At 36.5% G+C, this 14,049-nt stretch overlaps 1 protein-coding gene across 3 annotated transcripts in view; it reads right to left on the bottom strand.

Annotated features, from left to right (window-relative positions):
• Positions 1 to 3,528: 3,528 nt before the first annotated feature.
• The window catches only part of LOC145978439 (uncharacterized), a 50,877-nt gene continuing 40,356 nt past the window's right edge, over positions 3,529 to 14,049 (bottom strand). For all 3 annotated transcript variants that reach the window (XM_083111080.1, XM_083111081.1, XM_083111082.1), the window contains exons 5-6: positions 7,984 to 8,134; positions 3,529 to 6,331 (exon numbers count right to left, since the gene is read on the bottom strand). In XM_083111080.1, coding sequence (XP_082967206.1) covers positions 6,210 to 6,331; positions 7,984 to 8,134 — 273 coding nt within the window. In that variant the 3' untranslated portion in view covers positions 3,529 to 6,209. The remainder of the gene's footprint in view (positions 6,332 to 7,983; positions 8,135 to 14,049) is intronic.

Below are 14,049 nucleotides of genomic sequence, written 5' to 3'. Positions count from 1 at the left end.
ATTGTGTTGTTTCTTAATCATAACCCACACAGTAATCATCCATTTCTTCTAGAAGAAAAACTCCCGATGTGCCTATATGAGCATAAAGTCGACTTAAACTTCAAACTTCTAATGCAAAAAAATAGTGAATAGTATTCACTGAATACCCTTGCAAAATGTGTGCAATCTATACATACTCTTCGTTATTTCTTAATTATTGAGGAGGACATACTACTGTAAAATGCATTTCCTTCCAAAACAAAGCATTTAGCCTGCACTAAATGTTACTTTTTGTATAAGAAAATTACCATCTAACTATACATAAGCCATGACAAGTTAATTCTAGTAGTATTAATATTTTTCACTGCTGGACACATGATCTATTCACCAACGATCTCAGTTTCAAATCCTCCCGGTGGGGGCACATCGTGGTTTAGATCCTACTTTAAATTGTAGGTCCAGTCCTGATTAGCCTATGTGTGCATAAAAACTTAAAACAATAACTTAACTCAGAAATCAGTTTGAAATCCTGGTGGGGGCATGAATGCGAGTGACCCTTCATGACTTTAATATATTCACCATTTATCCTTATCGTGGCGATTAGCTTAAGGAGGAAGAAATGCAACGTGAAATAAGAAAAACACAAATAGGTTATTGTTCACAATAACGTTGTATAATGTTGATGTTATGATACACATAGATTGTAGATAGGATTCAAAGGTTTATCCAGGCTTTTTAATTTGGGAAGGTATAAAGTCGTTTTTAGGACGGGAATAAGGATACATTTAGAGTCAAACTGACTGCTCAGGAAAATTTAAAGGTTTAGCAAAGTTTAAGTAGACTTTATGCATAATGAGTCGATTTGATACGAAATTTGTACTCGAATTAGTGAATCTTCTGTTAGAAAGCTACATCTTTATTCAAAAACTGCATATGCATAGAATTGGTTTACAATGGGGTTAACAGGTGACACACAAAAAGAAAAATAATAGGCCTACAATTTATTCCATAATATTTACATTTCACATATATGTATATTTAGATTTACATTTTTCCAAAAAAAAAGAACAAAAGAAAACAGCATTTAGAAAAAATCTTTTCAAACACATGTATAACATCAACAACTATTTGAATCATCTCTTTGTATCCTGGATACAATTCACCCACTCCCTCGCACACACACACACTTCGGCTCAGAATCAATGCATCGGGCAAGAAAAGTCATCGACTTGTCAAAGTTTAAAATGTAACTTATTAAGTTTTCTGACATCCACTCGTACGAGCCTTTTTCACAATCAGCCTCAGTGACCACGCATCTGTTCAATCACAGCTTTGTCAACATTAATAAAAACATCAACAGGCTACGTTAATATCACATTTATATTTTTACTTGCTTCATTCTTAGTCACAGATAAAATATCTGTACACTAACAAAGGAAAAAAATCTCTTGTTTCTCCAGAATATATTTTTCACAAAAGAATAACAACCTGGCCAAAGCTCCCGAAGGTAATCAACCTTGAGTACATATAACAGTGTTACGTAATATAAATTCCATTTAAAAACAATCTAACTGCAAGAGCACACACTAAGTATGTTAATAATTTTGGAATAATAGGCGACAATGTGGTTCACAACGTTAAAATAAATTATGGAATACTCGACGGTTTAGTTTTCAATACTGTACACTAGCGCCACAATGGCAAACCTCGAAACAACAGGAGGCACTCAATTTCTTCGAAGGTCTTGTCGAATAGGCACGGTAAAAGGTCTAGCCAGCAGACATGTCAAACGAGCAGTCTTTTGTTTTGGCAGTGCTGTGAATACTTGTTAGACATAATGCCTGATGCTCGAATATATTGCCGAGCTTTTGTACGTTAGTTTTATTTATTATGTAAAATTTGTTTTGATTGAAACTTTAAGAATCATTTCAAATTATAACAGTAACTGTTACGTACATGGACCTGTAAAGCATGAAGTGAATATGCTAGAAAACCCAGGTATGTCCATTTCTTTAAGCATGTTTCTAAGATCTTTGTACAATTATACAGAATCTAGATGGTAGAGAAGTCAATGTAAAGTCAGAGATGCGGAATATGATTTTCATTTCATCCACAGAAGCTAAGGAAATAACATAATAAGTTTTATGTAGAACATTATTCACTGCCGAACTCTCGCACTAAAACGAACCGAGAGTTCTTGGTTAGACGTCATTCGCCATAGGCCTACACCTTTCCTGTAGACACAGTCAAAAAATATGATTCTCCGTAACAACTGTGTTATATTAGACTTAGGTTCCGATTGTGTAACTTCGATATCATAATTATACAAACACGTTTTTTACATGAATGGAATTCTATAAGTGTCTACAAACACTTACTAAGCAAGTTATCTGATTTCATTGCTTATTATGTGCAGAACGATTATTTCATCCCGCTCGTATATGCTTACGTGTGAGTAGGTAAGGCGAGTCAAGCTCAGTGCTCTAAGCATTATAATTAAGGAAGAAACTCACTACGAACGTTCGACACGGCACAGACTGGCATTTGCAAGTTTTTTTTTAAGGGAAATCAAACTCACTGAAGTCCGGTTCGGATCTGTTCACGTCGCTTCAGCTCTGCACAAGAGCGGAACAGCCTGTCTCCCCCCGAAAGTTAAGCCTGTTATGGGCGTTCGTCCCGAACCACTTAGACCACGCTGGTTTGGATTTGTTGTTTACTAAAAACACTATTGTGGTCTTGTTGGAGCAAATGTGCATGGATAGTGACGAGAAAGTTTTAACAGAAGTACCCATTCCTCTATGACGCCTCCTATTAAAGTTCCTCCTCCTCTTTTCATAAACCATGAGCTCTCCATTCCAGTTTCTGGCTGGTCCAGTGCCTTACTGTCCATTTGCAACATGTTTCGTGCTTTACCTATGTGCTCACCGTGCTTATATTTTAAGTAGGTTAGGATGTTTAGCTTTGGTTGTCTTAGTATTTCCACACTATCCTTAATTTTCTTCACGGGTATACAAGATTTTCATGCGGAAAGAACCCCATTAATACTTTCTGCGGCTTTGATACATGCACACACATTATTCTTTCCAACTACAATTTTACTCTCACAACAATTTCCAGTATACTAAATACATTCCTCATCCTCTTGTAAAACTTGCATAAATTGTTACACAATCGGAACAGTGACCATATATCAAAAGAAACGATGAGAGATTCTGGAGAAACAAGTGAAATGGATACTCAATAAGGAAACTGAAACCTTAGTGGGGTTGCGGTACAGCGTAGAGAAAATATGTGAAAATCTACTTGACATGAGTAATCATTCACCAAACTTACCAGGTAAATACATATAGACAAACATTAAAACATTTTTCGCTTTCATATTTAAAACAAGACTCCAAAATCGCTTCTTTCAAAATTATAAATCATTCAAATAAACTTTTGTTCGGTTATTAGCATAATAGTTATGAAGTATAAAATTATCTTTAAATATATATATATATATATATATATATATATATATATATATATATATATATTTAGACACTTCGTTTACTCATTTTTACTATTTTTATTTACAAATCAAGTCATGAATACCTTATAACTCTGTGTGCGAGTAGATGCAATTTGTAATAACAGGGAGATAAATTAGTGAACCTGTAAGAGTTATTCTAGCTGGAATATTTATGCTGTGTCATTGTCGTGAGCGGGCCCAACGACGGCAATATATCTATTGCGTGCCATATATATAATAATAATAATATTATAAAAAAGAACAACCAAATGCAATGATTAATTACACTGATTTTACAAGAATGAATGTTATTGTTTTCTTTAACATATATTTTAGTTCTATTAGTAACCAAGAATTTTGTGCTGGTTTGTATCTAGTGAAAAATAATTTAATCGTTCTCAACTGTAATGACTGCGCCTGCAATGAAAGACGTATGGAAAATTTGGACAGTTCTGTATAGTGGAGTTGAATATGTACAATACAATAATCTTAGTTTCATTTACATTGAAGGAAATATAATGTATTACTAACAATTACGTTATTTTAGTTATTAATCTTTAAACCAAAAATAACGGTAACTCAGTACTTCACGTGAGTAAAGTATAAACACTGCTATCAGTTGTATGATTTACGCAACAGTCATGTTTAGCTTTACTAAAAAAGAATAGACAGACATATTTGTGTAATTGTGTGCACTGCATTTCTGATGTTTTCCATTCAAACACATAACGACCCATCTTATACGAATGTCATAATTCTATATGCACTTCGGTCGCATGCTGCCCTTTTTTTTTAAAAAAAATCATGCACCCCTTTTGAGAATTCTGTTTATTTTAAGCCTTTATACCTGACTCATCATCTGGTAGAGTTTGTTGGGACAGAATACTTGCCCTAAATTTTTAAGCAAATTTCATTATACAAATATTATATTTTTTTGAACATCTTTGATACAAATCTTAGAAAGCCAATCAAATTCTGGCCTAAAGTAAGCATATATTAATCCATCTCTTTCATAATTCATATTTTCCTTATATTTTCATGTTCCTTCACAGTAAACATAATGTTAAATAATGTTAGAGCATATTACTCATTGTTCGGTCCAGATAGACTAAGATGCTATAATTGTTCTTGCAGACTACTAGGTTATTATCTATTTATAGCTTTAAAGTTTTTAGATCGATTTGCAATTGAAGTAAATACTAGTTGCCAATATGCTTTAAGACATGTATAGTTTCTGTGGTCCATTGATATCGATAACTTCTTTGGCGCATATTGCTACTAGAATACATTGGCGTAGAAATTAAAATGTTGAAACTAAACCTCGCTTTTAGCAATCTAAAAGCTGTGAGAATAATTAAAAAAGACTTCTTCCATGTTGAACTATAAGATGAAAGAATTCTAATCATGCACACAGATTGAAGCAAGAGTATAACGAGTGTTTACTATACTGATCATACTTAATGTATAATTGTCTTTAGGAAATGATTATTATCACATGTTTATTAATAACAATAGATAATCTATTGCTTTACCCCATCTCCTTCTCAGTTTCATTTTAAGTGAGAAAAACGTTTTCTTTAAACAGTGGAACAGGAATACAGAGTAAAAACATCGAAGGTCATTCGGGGTGTACATTAATGGATACAAAACAGCAATGTACACATACGCGTAAAACAATTACTGCCGACTAACATAAATATACAGTAAATATATAGAAACAGTGCGATATGTCATTTTTTGCTTTTTTTATTGTAAATTAATGTTGATAGAAAATGTCACGAAAATTCCTTGCAAATTCCGATATTATCAGTTAACAATATGGTCAGTTCGATTAAAAGAAGAAACAATAATGGTAATATTTGAGTGTTTAAGGCACGGCGCCTATTGACGTAGCATTACGGAACGACTTTTTTACTTAAATAATACCCGCATTACTTCTGTATTGTTAGTGAGTATCATTGTATCTAGAGTTAATATATTTTTATTGGTTTTTTCTCTTCTTAGATCTCGTGGACTATTCTTCAGTACAGACGTGTTCGAATTACTCAAACGCTACTTTATAGACCGTATGAATGAATTATTTGATTTATTTTACACACACCACATGCAATTCAATCGATAACAATATGCCTTGTTCTGCATTTGTAAATGTGCTTCCTTCTTTCTAGTCGCACCTGTTTACACTGGCTGTAAAAATCTACCCGAGACAGCCAACATTCACAGCGAGAATGTTTATTGAACTGTAGGATCTTGTGCAAGGACTTGCCTGACGTCACGAAAAACTATATTTATAAATCTGGCGATAACATATTCATGGTAATTTGTTTTAATTTATTAAATATTACGAGAACATCGCGACCTGCTCCCCTGCTTAGTACGAGATAGTCCTAGACCTTCAACATGTTACTCCATTTCCATATAACTCGTGTTACGTTATTTTGCCGACTGGCGGCGCTGGTTACCGGTATTTGCAAGGATTTTTCGCACGTACTAAAATACGTTTCGAGAGCAACGCAATTTAAATTTCTTCCAAAAAGAAGTTTCTGTGTGTTTTGTCTTCTACAAACTCAGGATTTGTGCTGTGAAAACCGCCGCTATTGTAGCGTATGCTTGCATTGCAAAAGAAAGACTGAATATTGTGTTTTAGGTACTTCCTGTTATTAGTCTGACATCCATGTCTCACTCCGTTTTATGTTTCAAGTTGAAGCGTTTTGTTGTTCTAGTGGTGGGCTTTCTTCCTTGCCACGGCGTACTGAACGTATAATTGACGTGGGAATTTCTGCATTTTTATCAACTCGGTGTAGAAACTCAGTACGACAATCCACGAACACCATTTCATCACTACAAAGAAAGGAGTAGAACATCAAGGTTATTATATAAGGTTGGGCCGTAAGCGTGATTATTCAAAATGCATGCGATCTGATGACGAATCGTGGGAGCATGTGAATCTAACCCCCGAAAGTCCACACATAAAAGTGTTGCATTATCCACATAAAAAAAGAGCACAAAGTGAAACCTTGAAATGGGCTTATATCTTGATAATAATATCTTCGTAATTACTAAACATTTTTCTAGGTTTTCACAAGTGGACTAAAATTGCTGAATTTCAGATAGAAATGCAAGTTTTCTGATGTGTAATCCGAGGCAACACTTCAGCATTTCAGATCTGCAGAATTCTTGTTTCGTGACACTGTGTTACGCAATTAGTGCCACACGTTAAACAAAATAACGTGCAAAGGCAAGTTTTGTAACTAAAAAACCAAGTATAAGTTGTTAAATCACTACCTTTTGATTCCTATTTCAAGTTTAGCAGAAACCTTTTCTTTTCTTGATTATCTCAGTCACTTTAATTGTATCGCGTAACATGATATTGACATGAAACATCGTATCATTCACTTTATTCGAAAAAAAAATATATGTATATTTTAGTGAAAACTGGTAAAAATAATTACGTGATAATTTATGAATAATTTGTAACATGATTAGTACAGTGCATTTTAATATGATCAATATTTATTGAATCGTGAAAAAATATACAATATTACGTAATTGTGAAATTAATACCTCATTTCTACATAGGATTTTCCTTAGAACTCAATTTTTCAACTGCAGAAAAATACATTACTGATGTTTTTACTTATTTCTGTTGTATCATAAAAGAGCGCTTAATTGTTTTCTCTCAATATAGGCCTATAAGACTTTCAAAATTGTGATTTACCTGTTGCCAGATTACATTCTGAAATTTAATGTGACTTTTTCAGTATTCAAGCAGTATTCCATATCAACAATTATTCATAACCAGTTTTTACACATGGAAAAAGTTGTATTGTGCTTATAAATACACTAAGCTGTTTTGTTAATATGCAAATGGTCAAGTTATAATACTACTAGCTTCTGCTGTTGCTGACAGTCGTAGGTCCAAAGATACAAACAACAAACATTTCGTACAATTATTTTCCAAAGGTTTGATTGATTCATTGATGGATTTGCTTTACTTTATTTCGCTTTTTGTGCCACTTTTGGCTAATTTGCGAAGATTTGTTAACCACTCTGCCACGAGGACGGTCTATTTTCCAAAGGATTCGTCGCTTTGTGACCAGAAGATTCGTTGCATCAACCAAGTCGCTACCAAAATGTAATGAGTTGATACGAAAAGCGGTGTAACACCCTAATTGGTGTAACAGAACACCTATTCTAGTGTTAAAAGCCTGCAACTATGTTTGGTGGCAACTCGGTATCATGTCTTATTTCTTTAATATTGTGTATTACTAACACAATTTGTATAATACCAAATGCTTTCGTACATTTCTATATTATAACTCCGTAAGACACACATAAAATCAACAAGAAGTTTGCATGGCAACAACAATATATACATAATTTGAATATGTGGCTGTTTCAGCACATGGCTGCATACTACTTTCCCAATAATATAACACTAGGATGCATATTTTTGTTATTATTTTGTGGAAATTAAGAGAAACATAGCCTACCTGCTATCAATGTGGCTAAGAAGGTTTTCGCCGTGGCAGTGGAGTTTGTGAAACCGGACACCAGAGCGAACAAGACGACAATGAGAACGCTGTAGGCAAGTAGAGCGATGAACATGTAGCACAACCATGGAAGCACAAGCATTGGCTTATCCTGCAACAGACCAATGCATAATCAGTAAGACAGATTCTGTACGGCAACCTTTTCAAAATGGACAATATCGTTTTAAATCCTAACAACTAATGGTGGCGCCCTCCAACTGTTTATCGAAAGCATTGGCAATGTTTGTTTTAACCTCACTTGTATGCTCAAATAGGCCAATCAAGAATTGACCTACTGTTTGAAGTTGGATCAGAGCCACTGGCGCACGCAGGAGGGTGCTGATGGGGCTATAGCCCCCTCCAAAATTTTGAAAATCAAAAAGTTTCATATAAAAACAGCAAATAACTCAGGTAAAACGAAGTTCTAAATGCAAACGCCCTTAAAATGACCCCCTGATTACTATTTTCGTCTTTCAACAACTTCTAAAACTAAGGTTAATTATGAAAAGCTTTATTGTGTATCGAGCCCCCTCCGAAAAATGCGCTAGTCATCAGAACCACGGGAAATCGCACCTGATACCTGTGCAATTGATTGGTTGAAGTTTGTTTTAAGTCCGTTTTATGCACAAATAGACTAATTTTCCCACCAAAAAAAAAAAATCATCCCCGGCAAAATAAAATTATTTTTTATCTCTGCCAGTGGGTGTTTTTACCCCCCCCAAGGAAAATGGAATTGAAATAATACAGTATACAATTTATTAACTATGTAAAAAAAAAACAATTGTGGATTAAAGAAAGACACCATTCTGAAACTGACCAACCTTATGGAACCGAAAAAAACATCAGGCTGTTTTTCATGGCGCAGTGCTGATATGTCGTGCAATTCGATATATTTTGATAGGGGTTCAATTACTGTTTTGTTTTTATTTTGAATTAGAATTGTGTATGAAAAGGAATTTTACATTTTGTATTAAAATGTTTACAAGAAACTTGTAGGTATGTTAGATGGACGTTAAGTTAGAATTTAGTAATAGAAATTTTGTCAAGTTTTCGGTGTTCTTAGAATGTGAATGTGTTTCTAAATTACGTACAAATGTTATTATGAGATGTAATACTTATGTTCTGAAGTACTTGGTTTACTGACTGGTAACAACATATACAAATTTGCATACACAAAAAGCCCAGCCCCCGAAATGAAATCAGAAATACGCCGATGATTGGGGATCCCCCCCAAAGCAAAAACCTTAATTCGCACAGTTGATACGTTCTATTCAATCAGACGTACGCGTCGTATTATTATACTATTAATATTAACTTAATAATACTCAGCGTTGAACGATGAGACTCGGTGAAGTACACAGACTCCTCTCAGGTACAGGGGTAGTGTTAGGCAAAGACAATATTCACAGCACAGAGAAATAAAACCACATTACTGCAGTATGTATAAACTGAAAGGTTTTATTCTTTATTTATTGTAATTATAGTGCAAATATACTTGAGACGAAGGCGAGGATTTCGCTTTGTCGATGAATTGACTCAACTAAAACGCATAAACTCAATGCGTGGCTATCGGCAAGCCTATGATCACATAGACCTAGCTTGCGCCCCGAACTACCACACCAAGAGATATGCAATGATAACTGAGCCAATATTTGCTCTTTAGCCTTTTATTTCCAAATTAATCTTTAGGCTAGCTTTATTATTTAACGTAGAATGGTTGCAGTATTGTGCATATCATCAATGTATGGCTATCGGCGTACCTATGTTCACATAGGCCTAGCTTGCGCCCCGAACTACCATACCAGGATGTATGCACAACACCGAGGAGTTCTTTTTAAGTTAAAAAGCTTCGACGATCCGTGGCGAAAGTGTGATGATTATTACGCGATATCCTCGCTTTTATACTATTTTCGAGAACACAGATTAAAGTACAGATGAATCATTCACTATCTACAAAAGGATACTATCAACAAAACTGACATCTATACATCTTTAGAAATACAAATTCGTATAGTGCACTCTCGCAAACATGAAGGTACATTAAACTACTCATAACAGAGCACAAAATACAACAAACATTAAACAAAAGATATGCATTACTAATAAGGCGCAATATTACATAGAATAACAAGGAAATTACGCTTTCTTTCACAAAATAAATATATTAGTGACATATTTTCTACTGGTGACGTCACATAAAAATATGGATCATATCATCTGCCCCTTCCTTTCGGAAACTAAGTTTCAGGAAGGAAGTTATCTACCTGGAGGAAACTTAGTTTTAAAGTACAAACTCTTTCTTTTTATCCTCCGAAAAACGCACCATTTTTAGGTTATCCAAGTTAACCTTATCATATAATTCTTTAGTCCTTGGAATTAGCAATGTCACAACATTATTTTCCACTTTGTCCACTAGATAAGGTCCTATCCACAACATAAATAACTTTTGAATGGTCCTATCTAGTGACGAGCTTAAGGAATGGTTTTTAACCATCACGAAGTCTCCAACTGTCACTGTCTTGGCGTTTCCCTTCTGTTTTATATTCTTCGATAGCTTCTTCTTCTCCCTGACTTGGGCTAAGAACAATTTGGACTTCCAATCCGGTTGGGCTTCTTCCCGTTCGGGCCAATTGAAATGAGTTAGGATCTCTCTGGGTATAGGATGATTGAAGAATAGTTCAGCAGGTGAATATCCAGTTGTTTCAGAAATAGAATAATTAATTAACCAAACAACTTTTGATATGTATCGCGACCAAGTCTGATGTTCTCGATAACAAAATAAACGAAGTAATCTGACTATCTCTTGATTTGCTCGTTCTACCATGTTCCCCTTTGGATTGTAAGCTGTTGTGCAAACATGATGGATACCACGGCTTTTGGTAAATTCCTTCCACTGCTTCGAGGTAAACTGAGCTCCTCTGTCGCTTAGGGTAAACGTAACGTTTGGATAGTGAGCAAAATATCCTCTCTGAAGCGTGTTTATAATTTCTGTGGTGCTGGCAGTCCGTAAAGCATATGCGGAGACAAAACGTGTACCCACATCAATAAGGCTCAAGATGTATTGGTATCCATTAGACCGAGGAAGCTTCCCAATCAAGTCCAGAGAAAGCATCTCATGAGGTTGCTTGGGACTGATATGAAGGGTCTCCTTGAGTATCCCTAATTTGTCTGGTTTACTCTGGGCACAAATTTCACAATCTCGGATGTACTGTATTACGTCGTCCTTCATGCCTTTCCAGAAGTATCGTACTGCAAGTCGCTTCAATGTCTTGGATACTCCAAAATGTCCAGCTTCATCATGAATTACTTTCAAGAGAGGTTGCTTCATTACCACCGGAACACACAGTTTCCAAAGGGACTGATTGTCTGATCCTCTCTTAAATAAAATTCCTTCTTGAATGCGATAGGAACGATGCAATCTGAGGTTAGGTTCCTGAGAATTTAGAGATTGGAGTAAATTTTTGCAGATTTCATCTTCAGATTGTGCCTCTCTCCACTTGTCGACGTCATCTATTTCTCCTCTTTCGGCCCACAGGTAGTTTATTCTGAATGTCTGCTGGCTATTTTCAGGTTGAATCTGATGTATATCATCAGCAGGATACCGAGATAAAATATCTGCCAGATCGTTTTGGCGACCAGAGACGTATACTATTTTATACTGGTACTGTTGGAGTTTTAGAGACCAGCGAGTCAAACGACTGTTCCAGTTACGGGCGTCTTGTAACCATACCAACCCTTTATGATCACTGTAGATAGTGAAAGGCCTACCTTTCAAATAAACAGCATACTTCTCAACTCCAAAGATTATGGCCAAACATTCTAACTCATGGATGGAGTAATGGCGTTCGTTCTCCTTCAGTTTTCGGCTTGCATACTGAATGACCTTCCTCTCTTCACCATCCATTTGGAAAAGAATACTACTCAATCCTTTCCCAGAAGCATCGCATTGGATACAGAATTCCTGTTCAAAATCAGGTTGTGCTAATTCAGCATCTCTTACAAGTTCATTCTTCAGTAGCTGGAAACTTTGTTCTTCCTCGTCTCGCCAAATCCAACGTTGATTTTTACCTAACAGCTTGGTGAGCGGTTCAGATTTAGCTGCAAAATTTTCAATGAGCTTCCGCCTCCAGTTGGCGAGGCCAAGAAATTTCCGAACATCCTTTCTAGTTTTAGGTTTAGGAAATAACTTAATGGCGGAATTTTTGTCTGGGTGGATTTTGATAGCATCTCCAGAAACAATGTGACCCAAGTAGGTAATTTCCTTTTTGACAAATTCACATTTTCGCAGCTTTACAGTCATCCCCACTTCTTGGAGTCGCTGCAACACTTCGTCCAGATGTTCGAGATGCTTGGAGAGTTCTTTGTCGAAAATCAGCAAGTCATCCATATATTGAGTTAGATACTCTTCGGTTTCAGGACCAAATACAGCATGCATGGCAGCTATGAAAATTGACACAGCACTAGAGATACCAAAAGGCATTCGAGCAAACATCCACTGACGTCCTTTATAGGAGAAGGCAGTACATGGTTGGCAGTCAGTTTTTACAGGGATCTGTAAATATCCAGAAGCCAGATCCAGATTTGTAAAATAACGAGCACCTTTAAATTTTTGTAAGGCATCCGAAATGGGCTCAACTGAATTCCGTGGAACACGTACAATTTTATTCAAATTTCTGAAGTCAATGCATGGGCGTACTGTACCGTCAGGCTTGTCGACTACAATTAAAGGGTTCAAGTAAGGGGAATTACAAGGCATTATAACACCCCATTGTCTCCACTTTTCTAATTCTTCCTCCAGGAGTTTCCTTTTTGCTATAGGTATGGGATATGGAGATCGATACACAGGTTCTGTGGTGGTGAGTTCAATCTCACACTGGAAGTTTTTAATAGTACCTGGTCTCTCGGAAAATACATCTCTATGCTTCAGTATGACTTCCTTCAATTGGCATCTACCCCATTCGCATAAAATCTCATTCGCATTGACCTTCTGAAGAATGTCGTCAGGACTAGCCGTCCACTGATCGACATGGGAATCTTCACGGACTTTTCTTACATACGTCCCTGTCGAAGATCCATTATTCACGAGGTCCTGCTCTACCGGAACTCCGTCTACGGTGAGGGATAACCTCTCGCGCTGTAGGTCAATTCCTGCTTCATATTTCCTGAGGAATGGGTAGCCCAAAATAAAGTCAGCTTCGAGACCTCTCAAGACAAACATGTCCTCCAATAAATTTCTTCCAGCAATCTCCAGATATACTTGTCTACATCCCACAACTCTAGTTTTGTTTCTCCCAGTGAAATCAGTCAACCTAACATCTGGACATGTTTGTAATTGCAATGACGGCAGCTTCTCTTTAATCTTCTTCCAAATGGCGTAGCTCATGAGATTACATTCGCTGCCAGTGTCCAGAACACAAATAAACTCGACGCCTGTTACAGTTGCCTTAATTAATGGAGCCCTGGGTAAATTTTCCTTTCTAACTGCCTGTTGTAGTGCTCTATCAAAACTTTGTTCTCCTTCATTGAGAGTCAGCACAACAAAAAGATGATTGTCTTCACTATTTATAACGCTGTCATCTGTTCCCAGAGAAGTCCAAGATTTTAGCCCAACCGTGATCGGGAACGAAGAATTCACGTTGGGCGACTGGCTAAATCCGACTGCATACCACTCGGATTAGCACTAGTCGATGGTGCCCAACAAAAGTCTCTTGTCATGTCGACGCTTTGACGTTGCTCGTTCGTCAAACGTGAAGCAGAAGGTTCAAACGGAGGCGCCGTCGCTCTGAAGTTACTGGGTTCAGAGGCGTTACGTGAAGAGTCACGGGAATGTTCTTCTGGATCAGATCTGGAACGACGCGGCCCACGTGCGTAGTTGTTCCTTCCATCCCTTCTCGGAGGATTACGCCGCCTGTTGTAATTGGAATATCCATTCCTCTGGTTCTGCATAACTTGTCTGACTCTGGGTTGTTGGTTTCCAATTCTATTTTGTCTGGGAGCATTTCCCTGGCCTGCACCTTCCCTATTCCA

This window comes from Lepisma saccharinum, chromosome 24, assembly GCF_977018435.1.
Source record: "Lepisma saccharinum chromosome 24, izLepSacc3.1, whole genome shotgun sequence".
Lineage (NCBI taxonomy): Eukaryota > Metazoa > Arthropoda > Insecta > Zygentoma > Lepismatidae > Lepisma > Lepisma saccharinum.
This window is presented reverse-complemented; position numbering and strand designations above follow the sequence as displayed.